Here is a 20,000-nt window from a genome sequence, read left to right on the forward strand (position 1 = left end):
CGGGGGGGGGGCCCCCCCAGAGGGGTGGAGAGGAGATTGTGGGCCTGGGGGCTGCGGTGGCGGCGGCGCCTCCTGGGTCCTGGGTTGGCCTGCCAGCCACATCCTCCTTGGCTGGCCAGGGGACGGCTTGGGCTTTTCCCTACCCCTTCGGCCCCCCCGCGCCCTCTCGGGCCGAGGGCGGCGGGCCCTGGCCTGGCCTGGCCTGCCTGCATCGTCTTCCTTAGAACAGGGGTTGGCTCGGGCTTCCCCCCATCGGCCCCTGGCGCCCTCTCGGGCCGAGGGCGGCGGCGTGGGATTCGGGCATGGCCTTGCCGCACCCCCGACGGGGCGTCGCCCCGGCCGGACGGGCAAGGACGGGCCCTGGGCGCGGTCGTGGTGGCTGAGGGCCTGCGCCGACAACGACAGGGGGACTGCCTCGGCTGCGGGCGGCGGGGGGCGACCCCCGCCTCGAGCCCGCTGCTGCGGCCGCCGTCGGGGCCGGCCGCCCGCCCGCGCCGGCGGTGCAGGGCCCGCCCATTCCCCGGTTTGGCGGCTTGGGCTCTCCTGCCCCCTGCGCCCTCTCGGGCCGAGGGTGGAGGCGGCGGCGGCGGGCGAGGGCGTGCCCCCCGCCGCTGTGATGAAGCCCCTGCCCCTCCGGCTCCCGTCCCCGAAAGCGGGGCAGGCTTTGGGGGGTCCTGGCTGCCGGGGCCGTCGGAGGGGCTGCCTTCCGTGGCCCCCAGCGCCGAGCCCTGCCCGCGGTCGTGTGGGCTGAGGGCCCGCGCCGACAACTATAGGGGGAACCACCTTCGGCGGCTGCGGGCTGGCGGGCCGGCGGGCAAGCTCGACGTCGGGGCCGGTCGGGGGCCTTGCGCGGGCGTTGCAGGGGCATCCTGCTGGTTGGGCCTCGCCCCACGGGCAGGCGGCTTGGGCTCTCCTGCCCCCTGCGCCCTCTCGGGCCGGGGGCGGGGGCGGAGGCGGAGGCGGCGGGCGCGGCCGTGGCCCCCGTCGCCGCGAGGAAGCCCCTGCCTCTCCGGCTCCCGTCCCCGAAAGCGGGGCAGGCTTTGGGGGGTCCTGGTTGCCGGGGCCGTCGGAGGGGCTGCCCTCCGTGGCCCCCGGGGCCGAGCCCTGCCCGCGGTCGTGTGGGCTGAGGGCCCGCGCCGACAACTATAGGGGGGAACCACCTTCGGCGGCTGCGGGCATGCTCGCCGTCAGGGCCTGTCGGGGGCCTTGCGCGGGCGGTGCGGGGGCATCCTGCTGGTTGGGCCTCGCCCCCCGGGCAGGCCCAACCAGCATATATATATATATATATATATATATATATATATATATATATATATATATATATATATATATATATATATATAAAATATATATATATATATATATATATATATATATATATATATATATATATATATATATATATATATGTATATATATATATATGTATGTATGCATATACATTTAGAAACACACACACTGACATACTTATTTTTATGTGTGTTTGAAGAAAGAAACAAAGAAATACAAGTATACATATCTGTCTAATTGACAGACAGTCTTACAAACAGAAAGAATGTTATCTGATGCACTGGTAAAGCCTACCACGAGAAAGATATCTTCCAATACAAAATTAGCAAATAAACACATCTCTACCATTGCCTCTGAAAGGGGCACGCATAGGTATGTTACTTTGCGGGAAATTATTTTATTTTCTTTTTTACTTTGCCTCCCGGGTGACGAAGGAAAGAGAAAGGAAAGAGGGAGAGAACGAGAGAAGGAAGAAAGGAAGGAAAAAGGGAGCTCCTCCTCACGCAGGACCCCTGGCCGCGGGGGACGTTGGTGCACGGTTTCCAGGAGTACTGACTGGGGCCGGGCAAATGTGAGCGTCAAATGTAGTAGATATTTGTAAGTGTGAAAGGGTGTGGGTGTTTGTGAGTGCCGCCGGCAAAGTCCTTTCTTGCCTGGGTGCCCTTGGCGGGAATTCCCCCCCCCCCCCCGTTTAAAAAAAAAGTGGGAGGGGGCGAGTGGGCGACCCCCTCCTTCATTCCAACCCCCCTCCACCCTCCCAGGCAACCCACATCACGACCGCCCCGCCGTGGGCGGTCCCCTCTAGCGCCCGCCAGGCTCCCGCTCCTGCCGGACGAATGGAAGGCCCTGTCTCTGGTCGTGTTGCTTGACGGTCTGCGCCGCCAACTATAAGGAGAGGCGGTTGGGTGCGGGGCCGCGGGTAGCGAAGCGGGCTGCCGGGCGGGGCTGGGAGCGCGGGCCGCCGGAGCCGAGCGCCGCCCTTGGCCTGCTGTGTGGCGGCGGCGGCGGCGGCCGCGCGTCTCCCACTCGGTCCGTTCCCCCGTGCCGCCGCCTGGCCTGAGCGGGCGGGCGGCCTGCCCAGCGAGGCCGTTCAGCCACGTCTTCCTTGGCTGGCCAGGGGACGGCTTGGGCTTTTCCCTGCCCCTTCGGACCCCCCGCGCCCTCTCGGGTCGAGGGCGGCGGGCCCTGGCCTGGCCTGGCCTGCCTGCCTCGTCTTCCTTAGAACAGGGGTTGGCTCGGGCTTCCCCCCATCGGCCCCTGGCGCCCTCTCGGGCCGAGGGCGGCGGCGTGGGATTCGGGCGTGGCCCTGCCGCACCCCCGACGGGGCGTTGCCCCGGCCGAACGGGCAAGGGCGGGCCCTGGGCGCGGTCGTGTGTGGATGAGGGCCTGCGCCGACAACGACAGGGGGACTGCCTCGGTCGCGGGCGGCATGGGGCGACTCCCACCGTCGGAGCCGGCCCGCCCGCCCGTGCCGGCGGTGCAGGGCCCGCCCATTCCCCGGTTTGGCGGCTTGGGCTTCCTTTCCCCTTTCCCCTTCGTCCTCCGCGCCCTCTCGGGCCGAGGGCGGCAGGCCGGTGGCTGGACCTGCCTGTCAGTCTGCCCCGTCTGCCTCGTCTGCCTCGGGCAGGGGCTGGCTCGGGCTTTCCCCATTCGGCCCCCTGCGCCCTCGCGGGCCGTGGACGGCGGCATAGGGGACGGGCGCGGCTATGCCGGGATCGCCTACCCGAAGGGGCCGTTCTTCCTTGGCGGGCGGCCGAGGGCGGGCCCTGGGCGCGGTCGTGGTGGCTGAGGGCCTGTGCCGACAACTATAGGGGGGGCCACCTTCGGCTGCGGGCGGGCGGGCGGCGAGCCCCGCGTTGAGCTCGCCGTCGGGGCCGGGCGGGGGCCTTGCGCGGGCGGTGCGGGGGCATCCTGCTGGTTGGGCCTCGCCCCCCGGGTGGGCGGCGGGGCTCTCCTGCCCCCTGCGCCCTCTTGGTCCGGGGGCGGAGGCGGCGGCGGCGGGCGCGGGCGCGCCCCCCGCCGCCGTGATGAAGCCCCTGCCTCTCCAGCTCCCGTCCCCGAAAGCGGGGCAGGCTTTGGGGGGTCCTGGCTGCCGGGGCCGTCGGAGGGGCTGCCTTCCGTGGCCCCCGGGGCCGAGCCCTGCCCGCGGTCGTGTGGGCTGAGGGCTCGCGCCGACAACTATAGGGGGGAACCACCTTCGGCGGCTGCGGGCTGGCGGGCGGGCGGGCAAGCTCGCCGTCGGGGCAGGTCGGGGGCCTTGCGCGGGCGGTGCGGGGGCATCCTGCTGGTTGGGCCTCGTCCCCCGGGCGGGCGGCTTGGGCTCTCCTGCCCCCTGCGCCCTCTCGGGCCGAGGGCGGAGGCGGCGGCGGCGGGCGAGGGCGTGCCCCCCGCCGCCGTAGTGAAGCCCCTGCCTCTCCGGCTCCCGTCCCCGAAAGCGGGGCAGGCTTTGGGGGGTCCTGGCTGCAGGGGCCGTAAGAGGGGCTGCCTTCCGTGGCCCCCGGGGCCGAGCCCGGCTCGCGGTCGTGTGGGCTGAAGGCCCGCGCCGACAACTATAGGGGGGAACCACCTTCAGCGGCTGCGGGCTGACGGGCGGGCGGGCAAGCTCGCCGTCGGGGCCGGTCTGGGGCCTTGCGCGGGCGTTGAGGGGGCATCCTGCTGGTTGGGCCTCGCCCCCCGGGCAGGCGGCTTGGGCTCTCCTGCCCCCTGCGCCCTCTCGGGCCGGGGACGGGGGAGGAGGCGTGGGCGGTGGGCGTGGTCGTGGCCCCCCGCCGCCGCGAGGAAGCCCCTGCCTCTCCAGCTCCCTTCCCCGAAAGCGAGGCAGGCTTTGGGGGGTCCTGGCTGCCGGGGCCGTCGGAGGGGCTGCCTTCCGTGGCCCCCGGGGCCGAGCCCTGCCCGCGGTCGTGTGGGCTGAGGGCCCGCGCCGACAACTATAGGGGGGAACCACCTTCGGCGGCTGCGGGCTGGCGGGCGGGCGGGCAAGCTCGCCGTCGGGGCCGGACGATGGCCTTGCGCGGGCGGTGCTGGGGCATCCTGCTGGTTGGGCCTCGCCCCCCGGGCGGGCGGCTTGGGCTCTCCTGCCCCCTGCGCCCTCTCGGGCCGAGGGTGGAGGCGGCGGCGGCGGGCGAGGGCGTGCCCCCCGCCGCTGTGATGAAGCCCCTGCCCCTCCGGCTCCCGTCCCCGAAAGCGGGGCAGGCTTTGGGGGGTCCTGGCTGCCGGGGCCGTCGGAGGGGCTGCCTTCCGTGGCCCCCGGCGCCGAGCCCTGCCCGCGGTCGTGTGGGCTGAGGGCCCGCGCCGACAACTATAGGGGGAACCACCTTCGGCGGCTGCGGGCTGGCGGGCCGGCGGGCAAGCTCGACGTCGGGGCCGGTCGGGGGCCTTGCGCGGGCGTTGCAGGGGCATCCTGCTGGTTGGGCCTCGCCCCACGGGCAGGCGGCTTGGGCTCTCCTGCCCCCTGCGCCCTCTCGGGCCGGGGGCGGGGGCGGAGGCGGAGGCGGCGGGCGCGGCCGTGGCCCCCGTCGCCGCGAGGAAGCCCCTGCCTCTCCGGCTCCCGTCCCCGAAAGCGGGGCAGGCTTTGGGGGGTCCTGGTTGCCGGGGCCGTCGGAGGGGCTGCCCTCCGTGGCCCCCGGGGCCGAGCCCTGCCCGCGGTCGTGTGGGCTGAGGGCCCGTGCCGACAACTATAGGGGGGAACCACCTTCGGCGGCTGCGGGCATGCTCGCCGTCAGGGCCTGTCGGGGGCCTTGCGCGGGCGGTGCGGGGGCATCCTGCTGGTTTGGCCTTGCCCCCCGGGCATATTGCTTGGGCTCTCCTGCCCCCTGCGCCCTCTTGGGCCGGGGACAGGGGCGGAGGCGGAGGCGGCGGGCGCGGGCGTGGCCCCCGCCGCCGCGAGGAAGCCCCTGCCTCTCCGGCTCCCGTCCTCGAAAGCGGGGCAGGCTTTGGGGGGTCCTGGCTGCCGGGGCCGTCGGAGGGGCTGCCTTCCGTGGCCCCCGGGGCCGAGCCCTGCCCGCGGTCGTGTGGGCTGAGGGCCCGCGCCGACAACTATAGGGGGGGAACCACCTTCGGCAGCTGCGGGCTGGCGGGCGGGCTGGCAAGCTCGCCGTCGTGGCCGGTCGGGGGCCTTGCGTGGGCGGTGCGGGGGCATCCTGCTGGTTGTGCCTCGCCCCCCGGGCAGGCGGCTTGGGCTCTCCTGCCCCCTGCGCCCTCTCAGGCCGGGGGCGGTGGCGGAGGCGGCGTCGGCGGGCGCGGGCGTGGTCCCCGCCGCCGCGAGGAAGCCCCTGCCTCTCCGGCTCCCGTCCTCGAGGCTTTGGGGGGTCCTGGCTGCCGGGGCCGTCGGAGGAGCTGCCTTCCGTGGCCCCTGGGGCCGAGCCCTGCCCGCGGTCGTGTGGGCTGAGGGCCCGCGCCGACAACTATAGGGGGGAACCACCTTCGGCGGCTGCGGGCTGGCGGGCGGGCAGGCAAGCTCACCGTCGGGGCCGGTCGGGGGCCTTGCGTGGGCGGTGCGGGGGCATCCTGCTGGTTGGGCCTCGCCCCCCGGGCGGGCGGCTTGGGCTCTCCTGCCCCCTGCGCCCTCACGGGCCGAGGGCCGAGGGCGGCGGCGGCGGGCGCGGGCGTGGCCTCCGCCGCCGCGAGGAAGCCCCTGCCTCTCCGGCTCCCGACCCCGAAAGCGGGGCAGGCTTTGGGAGGATCCTGGCTGCCGGGGCCGTCGGAGGGGCTGCCTTCCCTGGCCCCCGGGGCCGAGCGGCCCCTGCCCCGCGGTCGTGTGGGCTGAGTCGGCCCGCGCCGACAACTACAGGGAGGTCCACCTTCATTTGGGTGTCGGCGGGCGGCGGCGGCGGCGGCAAGCCGTGGCCGCGGCGGTCCCCGCTGCCCTGGCCCACCAACGCGCGGCCCTCTCCCCACCCTCTGCCGAGCGTGCTGGGCTGGGCTGGAACGCGGCGAGGCGAGCGCGGGCCCCCTCGGGGCCGGAGCCGGCCGGAGCAGGCCCCGACGGCGAGCTTGCCCGCCCGCCCGCCAGCCCGCAGCCGCCGAAGGTGGTTCCCCCCTATAGTTGTCGGCGCGGGCCCTCAGCCCACACGACCGCGGGCAGGGCTCGGCCCCGGGGGCCACGGAAGGCAGCCCCTCCGACGGCCCCGGCAGCCAGGACCCCCCAAAGCCTGCCCCGCTTTCGGGGACGGGAGCCGGAGAGGCAGGGGCTTCCTCGCGGCGGCGGGGGCCACGCCCGCGCCCGCCGCCTCCGCCTCCGCCCCCGCCCCCGCCCCCGGCCCGAGAGGGCGCAGGGGGCAGGAGAGCCCAAGCCGCCTGCCCGGGGGGCGAGGCCCAACCAGCAGGATGCCCCCGCACCGCCCGCGCAAGGCCCCCGACCGGCCCCGACGGCGAGCTTGCCCGCCCGCCCGCCAGCCCGCAGCCGCCGAAGGTGGTTCCCCCCTATAGTTGTCGGCGCGGGCCCTCAGCCCACACGACCGCGGGCAGGGCTCGGCCCCGGGGGCCACGGAAGGCAGCCCCTCCGACGGCCCCGGCAGCCAGGACCCCCCAAAGCCTGCCCCGCTTTCGGGGACGGGAGCCGGAGAGGCAGGGGCTTCCTCGCGGCGGCGGGGGGCACACCCGCGCCCGCCGCCGCCGCCTCCGCCCTCGGCCCGAGAGGGCGCAGGGGGCAGGAGAGCCCAAGCCGCCTGCCCGGGGGGCGAGGCCCAACCAGCAGGATGCCCCCGCACCGCCCGCGCAAGGCCCCCGACCGGCCCCGACGGCGAGCTTGCCCGCCCGCCCGCCAGCCCGCAGCCGCCGAAGGTGGTTCCCCCCTATAGTTGTCGGCGCGGGCCCTCAGCCCACACGACCGCGGGCAGGGCTCGGCCCCGGGGGCCACGGAAGGCAGCCCCTCCGACGGCCCCGGCAGCCAGGACCCCCCAAAGCCTGCCCCGCTTTCGGGGACGGGAGCCGGAGAGGCAGGGGCTTCCTCGCGGCGGCGGGGGCCACGCCCTCGCCCGCCGCCGCCGCCTCCGCCCTCGGCCCGAGAGGGCGCAGGGGGCAGGAGAGCCCAAGCCGCCTGCCCGGGGGGCGAGGCCCAACCAGCAGGATGCCCCCGCAACGCCCGCGCAAGGCCCCCGACCGGCCCCGACGGCGAGCTTGCCCGCCCGCCCGCCAGCCCGCAGCCGCCGAAGGTGGTTCCCCCCTATAGTTGTCGGCGCGGGCCCTCAGCCCACACGACCGCGGGCAGGGCTCGGCCCCGGGGGCCACGGAAGGCAGCCCCTCCGACGGCCCCGGCAGCCAGGACCCCCCAAAGCCTGCCCCGCTTTCGGGGACGGGAGCCGGAGAGGCAGGGGCTTCCTCGCGGCGGCGGGGGCCACGCCCGCGCCCGCCTCCGCCGCCTCCGCCCCCGCCCCCGGCCCGAGAGGGCGCAGGGGGCAGGAGAGCCCAAGCCGCCTGCCCGGGGGGCGAGGCCCAACCAGCAGGATGCCCCCGCACCGCCCGCGCAAGGCCCCCGACCGGCCCCGACGGCGAGCTTGCCCGCCCGCCCGCCAGCCCGCAGCCGCCGAAGGTGGTTCCCCCCTATAGTTGTCGGCGCGGGCCCTCAGCCCACACGACCGCGGGCAGGGCTCGGCCCCGGGGGCCACGGAAGGCAGCCCCTCCGACGGCCCCGGCAGCCAGGACCCCCCAAAGCCTGCCCCGCTTTCGGGGACGGGAGCCGGAGAGGCAGGGGCTTCATCACGGCGGCGGGGGGCACGCCCGCGCCCGCCGCCGCCGCCTCCGCCCTCGGCCCGAGAGGGCGCAGGGGGCAGGAGAGCCCAAGCCGCCCGCCCGGGGGGCGAGGCCCAACCAGCAGGATGCCCCCGCACCGCCCGCGCAAGGCCCCCGCCCGGCCCCGACGGCGAGCTCGACGCGGGGCTCGCTGCCCGCCCGCCCGCAGCCGAAGGTGGCCCCCCCTATAGTTGTCGGCGCAGGCCCTCAGCCACCACGACCGCGCCCAGGGCCCGCCCTCGGCCGCCCGCCAGGGAAGAACGGCCCCTTCGGGTAGGCGATCCCGGCATAGCCGCGCCCGTCCCCTACGCCGCCGCCCACGGCCCGCGAGGGCGCAGGGGGCCGAAGGGGGAAAGCCCGAGCCAGCCCCTGCCCGAGGAAGACGAGGCAGACGGGGCAGACTGACAGGCAGGTCCAGCCACCGGCCTGCCGCCCTCGGCCCGAGAGGGCGCGGGGGACGAAGGGGAAAGGGGAAAGGAAGCCCAAGCCGCCAAACCGGGGAATGGGCGGGCCCTGCACCGCCGGCACGGGCGGGCGGGCCGGCTCCGACGGCGCCCGCAGCAGCAGCAGCTGCGGGCTCGAGGTGGGAGTCGCCCCATGCCGCCCGCAGCCGAGGCAGTCCCCCTGTCGTTGTCGGCGCAGGCCCTCAGCCACACACGACCGCGCCCAGGGCCCGCCCTTGCCCGTCCGGCCGGGGCAACGCCCCGTCGGGGGTGCGGCAGGGCCACGCCCGAATCCCACGCCGCCGCCCTCGGCCCGAGAGGGCGCCAGGGGCCGATGGGGGGAAGCCCGAGCCAACCCCTGTTCTAAGGAAGACGAGGCAGGCAGGCCAGGCCAGGCCAGGGCCCGCCGCCCTCGACCCGAGAGGGCGCGGGGGGTCCGAAGGGGCAGGGAAAAGCCCAAGCCGTCCCCTGGCCAGCCAAGGAAGACGTGGCTGAACGGCCTCGCTGGGCAGGCCGCCCGCCCGCTCAGGCCAGGCGGCGGCACGGGGGAACGGACCGAGTGGGAGACGCGCGGCCGCCGCCGCCGCCGCCACACAGCAGGCCAAGGGCGGCGCTCGGCTCCGGCGGCCCGCGCTCCCAGCCCCGCCCGGCAGCCCGCTTCGCCACCCGCGGCCCCGCACCCAACCGCCTCTCCTTATAGTTGGCGGCGCAGACCGTCAAGCAACACGACCAGAGACAGGGCCTTCCATTCGTCCGGCAGGAGCGGGAGCCTGGCGGGCGCTAGAGGGGACCGCCCCCGGCGGGGCGGTCGTGATGTGGGTTGCCTGGGAGGGTGGAGGGGGGGGGTCACCTATCCCCCACTCGCCCCCTCCCACTTTTTTTTTTTTTGAAACGGGTGGGGGGGAGGGGGAATTCCCGCCAAGGGCACCCAGGCAAGAAAGGACTTTGCCGGCGGCACTCACAAACACCCACACCCTTTCACACTTACAAATATCTACTACATTTGACGCTCACACTTGCCCGGCCCCAGTCAGTACTCCTGGAAACCGTGCACCAACGTCCCCCGCGGCCAGGGGTCCTGCGTGAGGAGGAGCTCCCTTTTTCCTTCCTTTCTTCCTTCTCTCGTTCTCTCCCTCTTTCCTTTCTCTTTCCTTCGTCACCCGGGAGGCAAAGTAAAAAAGAAAATAAAAGAATTTCCCGCAAAGTAACATACCTATGCGCGCCCCTTTCAGAGGCAATGGTAGAGATGTGTTTATTTGCTAATTTTGTATTGGAAGATATCTTTCTCGTGGTAGGCTATACCAGTGCATCAGATAACATTCTTTCTGTTTGTAAGACTGTCTGTCAATTAGACAGATATGTATACTTGTATTTCTTTGTTTCTTTCTTCAAACACACATAAAAATAAGTATATCAGTGTGTGTGTTTCTAAATGTATATGCATATATATATATATATATATATATATATATATATATATATATATATATATATATATATATATATATATATATATATATATATATATATATATATATATATATATATATATATATATATATATATATATATATATATATTTATATATATATATATATATATATATATATATATATATATATATATATATATATATATATATATATATATATATATGTGTGTGTGTGTGTGTGTGTGTGTGTGTGTGTGTGTGTGTGTGTGTGTGTGTGTGTGTGTTTGTGTGTGTGTATATTCATATTTATATCTAGATCTATCTGTCTATATATGTATATATATATATATATATATATATATATATATATATATATATATATATATATATATATATATATATATATATACATGTATGTATTTATAGTGAGAGAGACTTAAATATAAAGACCTACACACACACACACACACACACACACACACACACACACACATATATATATTTATATATATACATACATATTCGTCATTTCATTTTTTCATTACTAACGCTTTAAGGATGCATCATTAATCGTCTTTAACGTTTGCATAAGCGCAAAAACACATAAAGAAATGACAAGAACCAAAGAACAAAGCCTCCAAAGTAAAACTGAATAGAAATGAGATAAAAACGTGAACTGCAGTTCGTGCAGCTGTAACGAGAACTACGAAATATATGAGGAATACAAGTTCTATATTCCGGCCAGTGAAAAAGAGCGATGTGGAAATAATAAAAGTAATTAGAGCGGCGAACATGTAGATGATTCTGGTCGTTTAAAGCTATCGGCATGTTTGGTCCTTTTTCACGATAAAAAAAAAGAAATATTTGCAAACAATTCTCTGTGAACACTTGGTGGAGCTTGATAGGAAAATGCGCTAAATATAAGCAGGCTATGAGTAATTCACAGACCCGGTCCAACACCATCAATATTGCATCACATCATCAATATTGCATCTATCGTGGAAGGCACTTACATAAATTGCACTTGGAAGTTGCTTGTTTAGCAAAGAGAAACCAGAAATAGAATACCACGGAGCATTCTTGGGTATCATGGAGTAGCTGGCAAATTTATCAAAGTAAATACACACACACATAATTCGAAGATTAACAGAAAGAAAGAGAGAGAAAAAAATAAGAAAAAAAACAGACCTTTCATTTTCGAACATGGAATGCATGACGATCCTCACCCATCCATTTCAGTCACTCCTGATTCCTTCAAGAGAAACGTGGTTAACCTACAATCGAGAGCTGATAAGGCAGACGCCTGCAGGACGCGGCGCCGACCCAACCCGGGTTACGTGAGGGGTCGTGCGCTCGGCAAAAGTTACTCTGATTCACCAAGATGTGTGCGGCCGGCCCCTTGCGGGAACCGGCTGCCGAGGGTTTTGGTCTAATAAAAGCGCTCCTCCCTCGCGGTCGGAGACTACAAAGGCATGTATTAGCTCTAGAATTACCACAGTTATCCAAGTAATGCGGTTCAGCAGAGATCCAATGAGTTATATCTGATTTAATGAGCCGTCCGCGGTTTCGCCTTAAGTCGGCCTGTACTTACACATGCATGGCTTAATCTTTGAGACAAGCATATGACTACTGGCAGGATCAACCAGGTAGAAGCAACAACGCACACTAGCGTGGTCGTCGTCGTCGTCATATGAACAACATTAGGAGGAGGAGGACATGGAAGAAGGAGGAGGAGGAGGAGGGAGACGATAGCAGCTTTCTCGAGCGGGGGGCGGCAGCAGCAGCAGCAGCAGCTGCTGCCACAATGGGCTGCGCTGCCCCCTTACGGGGGAGGCACTGCCGCCGCCGCCGCCGCTCTTCCGCTGCGGTCTTTCCTTCCTGCCTGCCTTCTTCCTCTCGCTTCTCTCTCGACCTCTCCGGTTATTGTTACTTTGGCTTTTCACATGGCAAAGCCCCCCCGGAAACGCCCGACGACTCTCGCCCCGCTCTCCCGCTGCTGCGGCCAGAAGCCACACCAGGAAGGAATGGGGACGAAGGAGGGGGGGCATTTCAAATAAAGGGGGGGCCGCACTTTTTTCGAGGGCTGGTTGTTGGGGGTCGTTTCTCTCTCGACTCAGGGTGCGCCGCACACAGGGGAGGGAGACGACAGCGTCGCCGGACCAGAACAACGGCCGCGGCGAGCTCCCTCCCGGGCGCGAGCCCTTTTTCTCTCTATCGCCATCGTGGTCGTGCAGCGACGGGGAGGACAGAGGACAGAGGGGGAGGGGGGCCAGCCAGCCAGCCAGCCGGCCGGGACAGGCGGGCTGCCAAGGCAGTGGGGCACAGGCTCACAGCTGTCAAGGCTGCTCACCCACACACACGCCTGCTTCCGGCAATCCCGCTCCGCACCCTTGAGCTGTGCAAGGCTAAGGGCAAGCCACGCCTTTGCTCACCGCCTCTCCGCCTTCTCCTCCTCCTCCTCCTCTTTCCTCCGTTCTCCGTCGCAGCAACGGGCCGCAGACAAAACAACATACGACTCCAAACCCCCCCCGAAGAACGCCACACACAATGGGGCCCTAGCCGCAACTCGCGCTGCAAGGCTCGGCTCCGGAGGCAAGCAAGCAAGCAAGCAAGCAAGCACAAACGGGAGCCGGCAGGAGGCGAGCGAGCCAAGCCCGTGGCAAGGGGGAGGGGAGGTACTCTCGCTGGCCCAGTCTCCTTTTCAACCTGCCTCACCCGTGGGCTCCGCAGGAGGAGGGGCGTGGGATTGCCGGGGGTTTCTTCCTTTCTCGCCGCAAGGGTGTGCACACCCGGGATCTAACTCCGCGCTACCGGGGGGCGGCACTCGGAAACCATTCCGAACGTCAAGAGAGGGGCGGTCGCCTGTGTGAAGGGCAGGACCACAACCGACACTGGCGGGGGTGGCACGGGGACTGGTTACCCCGGCGGCCCCCGGTCGGCATCGTGGCGCGAGCCCGCGACCTTTGCTGTGCCAGGTTCGGGGGGGAGGGAAATTCGGGGAAGGGACCGACGCCCGAGCTTACCAAGAGCACAGGACGGAGCCCAAACCCCCAAAAGACACCACACACCCCCGGACGTAAGAACAGGGAGAAAAGAGCAGAGCAGTAAGGGACAGAAGGGGAAAAGGAGCAGGGAGAGCGCCGCAACGGTGAGGGAGGGAAGAGATGCGGCCATGGGTGTCCCCCTATAGTTGTCGGCGCGGTCCCTCAGCCAACACGACCGCAAACAGGGGCTCCTCCTGCGCCACGCCCAGGGAGAGGACGCCCTCCGCACGCCCCACCACCCACGCCCCGGTAAACGCCTCACTCTCTCGCGGGTGGAGGGCGGGGAGCAACGGGCCCACAGCCGCAAACCCCGCTGCACCGCCTCTTGCCCCCGCCCGCCACGCTCGCCGGCCGGCCCCGAGGGCGGCCTGCTCCGGCCGGCTCCGGCCCCGAGGGGGACCCGCGCCCGCCTCGCCGCGTTCCAGCCCAGCCCAGCACGCTCGGCAGGGGGTGGGGAGAGGGCCGCGCGTTGGCGGGCCAGGGCAGCGGGGACCGCCGCGGCCACGGCTTGCCGCCGCCGCCGCCGCCCGCCGACACCCAAATGAAGGTGGACCACCCTGTAGTTGTCGGCGCGGGCCGACTCAGCCCACACGACCGCGGGGCAGGGGCCGCTCGGCCCCGGGGGCCAGGGAAGGCAGCCCCTCCGACGGCCCCGGCAGCCAGGATCCCCCCAAAGCCTGCCCCGCTTTCGGGGACGGGAGCCGGAGAGGCAGGGGCTTCCTCGCGGCGGCGGAGGCCACGCCCGCGCCCGCCGCCGCCGCCTCCGCCCTCGGCCCTCGGCCCGAGAGGGCGCAGGGGGCAGGAGAGCCCAAGCCGCCTGCCCGGGGGGCGAGGCCCAACCAGCAGGATGCCCCCGCACCGCCCACGCAAGGCCCCCGACCGGCCCCGACGGTGAGCTTGCCCGCCCGCCCGCCAGCCCGCAGCCGCCGAAGGTGGTTCCCCCCTATAGTTGTCGGCGCGGGCCCTCAGCCCACACGACCGCGGGCAGGGCTCGGCCCCGGGGGCCACGGAAGGCAGCCCCTCCGACGGCCCCGGCAGCCAGGACCCCCCAAAGCCTGCCCCGCTTTCGGGGACGGGAGCCGGAGAGGCAGGGGCTTCCTCGCGGCGGCGGGGACCACGCCCGCGCCCGCCGACGCCGCCTCCGCCCCCGCCCCCGGCCTGAGAGGGCGCAGGGGGCAGGAGAGCCCAAGCCGCCTGCCCGGGGGGCGAGGCCCAACCAGCAGGATGCCCCCGCACCGCCCACGCAAGGCCCCCGACCGGCCCCGACGGTGAGCTTGCCCGCCCGCCCGCCAGCCCGCAGCCGCCGAAGGTGGTTCCCCCCTATAGTTGTCGGCGCGGGCCCTCAGCCCACACGACCGCGGGCAGGGCTCGGCCCCGGGGGCCACGGAAGGCAGCCCCTCCGACGGCCCCGGCAGCCAGGACCCCCCAAAGCCTGCCCCGCTTTCGAGGACGGGAGCCGGAGAGGCAGGGGCTTCCTCGCGGCGGCGGGGGCCACGTCCGCGCCCGCCGCCTCCGCCTCCGCCCCTGCCCCCAGCCCAAGAGGGCGCAGGGGGAAAGAGAGCCCAAGCCGCCTGCCCGGGGGGCGAAGCCCAACCAGCAGTATCAAACCGCACCACCCGCGCAAGGCCCCCGACAGGCCACGACGGCGAGCTTGCCCGCCCGCTCGCCAGCCCGCAGCCGCCGAAGGTGGTTCACCCCTATAGTTGTCGGCGTGGGCCCTCAGCCCACACGACCGCGGGCAGGGCTCGGCCCCGGGGGCCACGGAAAGCAGCCCCTCCGACGGCCCCGGCAGCCAGGACCCCCCAAAGCCTGCACCGCTTTCGGGGACGGGAGCCGGAGAGGCAGGGGCTTCATCACGGCGGCGGGGGGCACGCCCTCGCCCACCGCTGCCGCCTCCGCCCTCGGCCCGAGAGGGCGCAGGGGGCAGGAGAGCCCAAGCCGCCTGCCCGGGGGGCGAGGCCCAACCAGCAGGATGCCCCCGCACCGCCCGCGCAAGGCCCCCGACCGGCCCCGACGGCGAGCTTGCCCGCCCGCCCGCCAGCCCGCAGCCGCCGAAGGTGGTTCCCCCCTATAGTTGTCGGCGCGGGCCCTCAGCCCACACGACCGCGGGCAGGGCTCGGCCCCGGGGGCCACGGAAGGCAGCCCCTCCGACGGCCCCGGCAGCCAGGACCCCCCAAAGCCTGCCCCGCTTTCGGGGACGGGAGCCGGAGAGGCAGGGGCTTCCTCGCTGCGGCGGGGGCCACGCCCCCGCCCCCGGCCTGAGAGGGCGCAGGGGGCAGGAGAGCCCAAGCCGCCTGCCCGGGGGGCGAGGCCCAACCAGCAGGATGCCCCCGCAACGCCCGCGCAAGGCCCCCGACCGGCCCCGACGGCGAGCTTGCCCGCCCGCCCGCCAGCCCGCAGCCGCCGAAGGTGGTTCCCCCCTATAGTTGTCGGCGCGGGCCCTCAGCCCACACGACCGCGGGCAGGGCTCGGCCCCGGGGGCCACGGAAGGCAGCCCCTCCGACGGCCCCGGCAGCCAGGACCCCCCAAAGCCTGCCCCGCTTTCGGGGACGGGAGCCGGAGAGGCAGGGGCTTCACTACGGCGGCGGGGGGCACGCCCTCGCCCGCCGCCGCCGCCTCCGCCCTCGGCCCGAGAGGGCGCAGGGGGCAGGAGAGCCCAAGCCGCCTGCCCGGGGGGCGAGGCCCAACCAGCAGGATGCCCCCGCACCGCCCGCGCAAGGCCCCCGACCGGCCCCGACGGCGAGCTTGCCCGCCCGCCCGCCAGCCCGCAGCCGCCGAAGGTGGTTCCCCCCTATAGTTGTCGGCGCGGGCCCTCAGCCCACACGACCGCGGGCAGGGCTCGGCCCCGGGGGCCACGGAAGGCAGCCCCTCCGACGGCCCCGGCAGCCAGGACCCCCCAAAGCCTGCCCCGCTTTCGGGGACGGGAGCCGGAGAGGCAGGGGCTTCATCACGGCGGCGGGGGGCACGCCCTCGCCCGCCGCCGCCGCCTCCGCCCCCGGCCCGAGAGGGCGCAGGGGGCAGGAGAGCCCAAGCCGCCCGCCCGGGGGGCGAGGCCCAACCAGCATCGGCCAGCCCGCAGCCGCCGAAGGTGCCCCGCGGAAGGCAGGGCTCGGCCTCCGACGGCCCCGGCAGCCAGGACCCCCCAAAGCCTGCCCCGCTTTCGGGGACGGGAGCCGGAGAGGCAGGGGCTTCCTAGCGGCGACGGGGACCACGCCCGCCGCCTCCGCCTCCGCCCCCGCCCCCGGCCCGAGAGGGCGCAGGGGGCAGGAGAGCCCAAGCCGCCTGCCCGGGGGGCGAGGCCCAACCAGCAGGATGCCCCCGCAACGCCCGCGCAAGGCCCCCGACCGGCCCCGACGGCGAGCTTGCCCGCCCGCCCGCCAGCCCGCAGCCGCCGAAGGTGGTTCCCCCCTATAGTTGTCGGCGCGGGCCCTCAGCCCACACGACCGCGGGCAGGGCTCGGCCCCGGGGGCCACGGAAGGCAGCCCCTCCGACGGCCCCGGCAGCCAGGACCCCCCAAAGCCTGCCCCGCTTTCGGGGACGGGAGCCGGAGAGGCAGGGGCTTCATCACGGCGGCGGGGGGCACGCCCTCGCCCGCCGCCGCCGCCTCCGCCCTCGGCCCGAGAGGGCGCAGGGGGCAGGAGAGCCCAAGCCGCCTGCCCGGGGGGCGAGGCCCAACCAGCAGGATGCCCCCGCACCGCCCGCGCAAGGCCCCCGACCGGCCCCGACGGCGAGCTTGCCCGCCCGCCCGCCAGCCCGCAGCCGCCGAAGGTGGTTCCCCCCTATAGTTGTCGGCGCGGGCCCTCAGCCCACACGACCGCGGGCAGGGCTCGGCCCCGGGGGCCACGGAAGGCAGCCCCTCCGACGGCCCCGGCAGCCAGGACCCCCCAAAGCCTGCCCCGCTTTCGGGGACGGGAGCCGGAGAGGCAGGGGCTTCCTCGCGGCGGCGGGGGCCACGCCCGCGCCCGCCGCCTCCGCCTCCGCCCCCGGCCCGAGAGGGCGCAGGGGGCAGGAGAGCCCAAGCCGCCTGCCCGGGGGGCGAGGCCCAACCAGCAGGATGCCCCCGCAACGCCCGCGCAAGGCCCCCGACAGGCCCCGACGGCGAGCTTGCCCGCCCGCCCGCCAGCCCGCAGCCGCCGAAGGTGGTTCCCCCCTATAGTTGTCGGCGCGGGCCCTCAGCCCACACGACCGCGGGCAGGGCTCGGCCCCGGGGGCCACGGAAGGCAGCCCCTCCGACGGCCCCGGCAGCCAGGACCCCCCAAAGCCTGCCCCGCTTTCGGGGACGGGAGCCGGAGAGGCAGGGGCTTCATCACGGCGGCGGGGGGCACGCCCGCGCCCGCCGCCGCCGCCTCCGCCCTCGGCCCGAGAGGGCGCAGGGGGCAGGAGAGCCCAAGCCGCCTGCCCGGGGGGCGAGGCCCAACCAGCAGGATGCCCCAGCACCGCCCGCGCAAGGCCCCCGACAGGCCCCGACGGCGAGCTTGCCCGCCCGCCCGCCAGCCCGCAGCCGCCGAAGGTGGTTCCCCCCTATAGTTGTCGGCGCGGGCCCTCAGCCCACACGACCGCGGGCAGGGCTCGGCCCCGGGGGCCACGGAAGGCAGCCCCTCCGACGGCCCCGGCAGCCAGGACCCCCCAAAGCCTGCCCCGCTTTCGGGGACGGGAGCCGGAGAGGCAGGGGCTTCATCACGGCGGCGGGGGGCACTCCCGCTCCCGCCGCCGCCGCCTCAGCCCTCGGCCCGAGAGGGCGCAGGGGGCAGGAGAGCCCAAGCCGCCTGCCCGGGGGGCGAGGCCCAACCAGCAGGATGCCCCCGCAACGCCCGCGCAAGGCCCCCGACAGGCCCCGACGGCGAGCTTGCCCGTCCGCCCGCCAGCCCGCAGCCGCCGAAGGTGGTTCCCCCCTATAGTTGTCGGCGCGGGCCCTCAGCCCACACGACCGCGGGCAGGGCTCGGCCCCGGGGGCCACGGAAGGCAGCCCCTCCGACGGCCCCGGCAGCCAGGACCCCCCAAAGCCTGCCCCGCTTTCGGGGACGGGAGCCGGAGAGGCAGGGGCTTAATCACGGCGGCGGGGGGCACGCCCGCGCCCGCCGCCTCCGCCCTCGGCCCGAGAGGGCGCAGGGGGCAGGAGAGCCCAAGCCGCCTGCCCGGGGGGCGAGGCCCAACCAGCAGGATGCCCCCGCACCGCCCGCGCAAGGCCCCCGACAGGCCCCGACGGCGAGCTTGCCCGCCCGCCCGCCAGCCCGCAGCCGCCGAAGGTGGTTCCCCCCTATAGTTGTCGGCGCGGGCCCTCAGCCCACACGACCGCGGGCAGGGCTCGGCCCCGGGGGCCACGGAAGGCAGCCCCTCCGACGGCCCCGGCAGCCAGGACCCCCCAAAGCCTGCCCCGCTTTCGGGGACGGGAGCCGGAGAGGCAGGGGCTTCCTCGCGGCGGCGGGGGCCACGCCCGCGCCCGCCGCCTCCGCCTCCGCCCCCGGCCCGAGAGGGCGCAGGGGGCAGGAGAGCCCAAGCCGCCTGCCCGGGGGGCGAGGCCCAACCAGCAGGATGCCCCCGCAACGCCCGCGCAAGGCCCCCGACCGGCCCCGACGGCGAGCTTGCCCGCCCGCCCGCCAGCCCGCAGCCGCCGAAGGTGGTTCCCCCCTATAGTTGTCGGCGCGGGCCCTCAGCCCACACGACCGCGGGCAGGGCTCGGCCCCGGGGGCCACGGAAGGCAGCCCCTCCGACGGCCCCGGCAGCCAGGACCCCCCAAAGCCTGCCCCGCTTTCGGGGACGGGAGCCGGAGAGGCAGGGGCTTCATCACGGCGGCGGGGGGAACGCCATCGCCGCCGCCGCCGCCTCCGCCCTCGGCCCGAGAGGGCGCAGGGGGCAGGAGAGCCCAAGCCGCCTGCCCGGGGGGCGAGGCCCAACCAGCAGGATGCCCCAGCACCGCCCGCGCAAGGCCCCCGACAGGCCCCGACGGCGAGCTTGCCCGCCCGCCCGCCAGCCCGCAGCCGCCGAAGGTGGTTCCCCCCTATAGTTGTCGGCGCGGGCCCTCAGCCCACACGACCGCGGGCAGGGCTCGGCCCCGGGGGCCACGGAAGGCAGCCCCTCCGACGGCCCCGGCAGCCAGGACCCCCCAAAGCCTGCCCCGCTTTCGGGGACGGGAGCCGGAGAGGCAGGGGCTTCATCACGGCGGCGGGGGGCACTCCCGCTCCCGCCGCCCCCGCCTCAGCCCTCGGCCCGAGAGGGCGCAGGGGGCAGGAGAGCCCAAGCCGCCCGCCCGGGGGGCGAGGCCCAACCAGCAGGATGCCCCAGCACCGCCCACGCAAGGCCCCCGACCGGCCCCGACGGCGAGCTTGCCCGCCCGCCCGCCAGCCCGCAGCCGCCGAAGGTGGTTCCCCCCTATAGTTGTCGGCGCGGGCCCTCAGCCCACACGACCGCGGGCAGGGCTCGGCCCCGGGGGCCACGGAAGGCAGCCCCTCCGACGGCCCCGGCAGCCAGGACCCCCCAAAGCCTGCCCCGCTTTCGGGGACGGGAGCCGGAGAGGCAGGGGCTTCCTCGCGGCGGCGGGGGCCACGCCCGCGCCCGCCGCCTCCGCCCCCGCCCCCGGCCCGAGAGGGCGCAGGGGGCAGGAGAGCCCAAGCCGCCTGCCCGGGGGGCGAGGCCCAACCAGCAGGATGCCCCAGCACCGCCCGCGCATGGCCCCCGACAGGCCCCGACGGCGAGCCTGCCCGCCCTCCCGCCAGCCCACAGCCGCCGAAGGTGATTCCTCCCTATAGTTGTCGGCGCGGGCCCTCAGCCCACACGACCGCGGGCAGGGCTCGGCCCCGGGGGCCACGGAAGGCAGCCCCTCCGACGGCCCCGGCAGCCAGGACCCCCCAAAGCCTGCCCCGCTTTCGGGGACGGGAGCCGGAGAGGCAGGGGCTTCATCACGGCGGCGGGGGGCACGCCCTCGCCCGCCGCCGCCGCCTCCGCCCTCGGCCCGAGAGGGCGCAGGGGGCAGGAGAGCCCAAGCCGCCTGCCCGGGGGGCGAGGCCCAACCAGCAGGATGCCCCAGCACCGCCCGCGCAAGGCCCCCGACCTGCCCCGACGGCG

General features: G+C 71.4%; 2 protein-coding genes across 2 annotated transcripts in view; both read right to left on the reverse strand.

The window, feature by feature from the left end:
• The window catches only part of LOC138866855 (collagen alpha-1(I) chain-like), a 9,614-nt gene extending 6,893 nt beyond the window's left edge, over positions 1 to 2,721 (reverse strand). Inside the window, exons 1-6 of the mRNA XM_070140665.1 lie at positions 2,606 to 2,721; positions 2,061 to 2,175; positions 1,794 to 1,845; positions 1,585 to 1,643; positions 784 to 1,013; positions 313 to 637 (exon numbers count right to left, since the gene is read on the reverse strand). Coding sequence (XP_069996766.1) covers positions 313 to 637; positions 784 to 1,013; positions 1,585 to 1,643; positions 1,794 to 1,845; positions 2,061 to 2,175; positions 2,606 to 2,721 — 897 coding nt within the window. The remainder of the gene's footprint in view (positions 1 to 312; positions 638 to 783; positions 1,014 to 1,584; positions 1,644 to 1,793; positions 1,846 to 2,060; positions 2,176 to 2,605) is intronic.
• A 1,867-nt stretch (positions 2,722 to 4,588) lies between these two features.
• Positions 4,589 to 5,428, reverse strand: LOC138866856 (skin secretory protein xP2-like). The gene is made up of 3 exons (XM_070140666.1): positions 5,324 to 5,428; positions 5,007 to 5,195; positions 4,589 to 4,834 (listed from the first exon to the last, which is right to left on the reverse strand). The coding sequence occupies exons 1-3, from the start codon at positions 5,426 to 5,428 to the stop codon at positions 4,589 to 4,591; spliced, it is 540 nt and encodes a 179-aa protein (XP_069996767.1).
• Between the last annotated feature and the right edge of the window lie 14,572 nt (positions 5,429 to 20,000).

The sequence above is a fragment of the Penaeus vannamei genome, chromosome 27 (assembly GCF_042767895.1).
Source record: "Penaeus vannamei isolate JL-2024 chromosome 27, ASM4276789v1, whole genome shotgun sequence".
Lineage (NCBI taxonomy): Eukaryota > Metazoa > Arthropoda > Malacostraca > Decapoda > Penaeidae > Penaeus > Penaeus vannamei.

Bases quoted from the DNA above. Each gene is read 5' to 3' on its own strand.
- LOC138866856 (XM_070140666.1), bottom strand. From the start codon at position 5,428: ATGCCCCCGCACCGCCCACGCAAGGCCCCCGACCGGCCACGACGGCGA. The intron at 5,196-5,323 runs GTCGGCGCGGGC...CGAGGACGGGAG, and splicing joins GTGGTTCCCCCCCTATAGTT to CCGGAGAGGCAGGGGCTTCC. The intron at 4,835-5,006 runs GCGAGCATGCCC...CGGGGACGGGAG, and splicing joins GCCCCCGACAGGCCCTGACG to CCGGAGAGGCAGGGGCTTCC.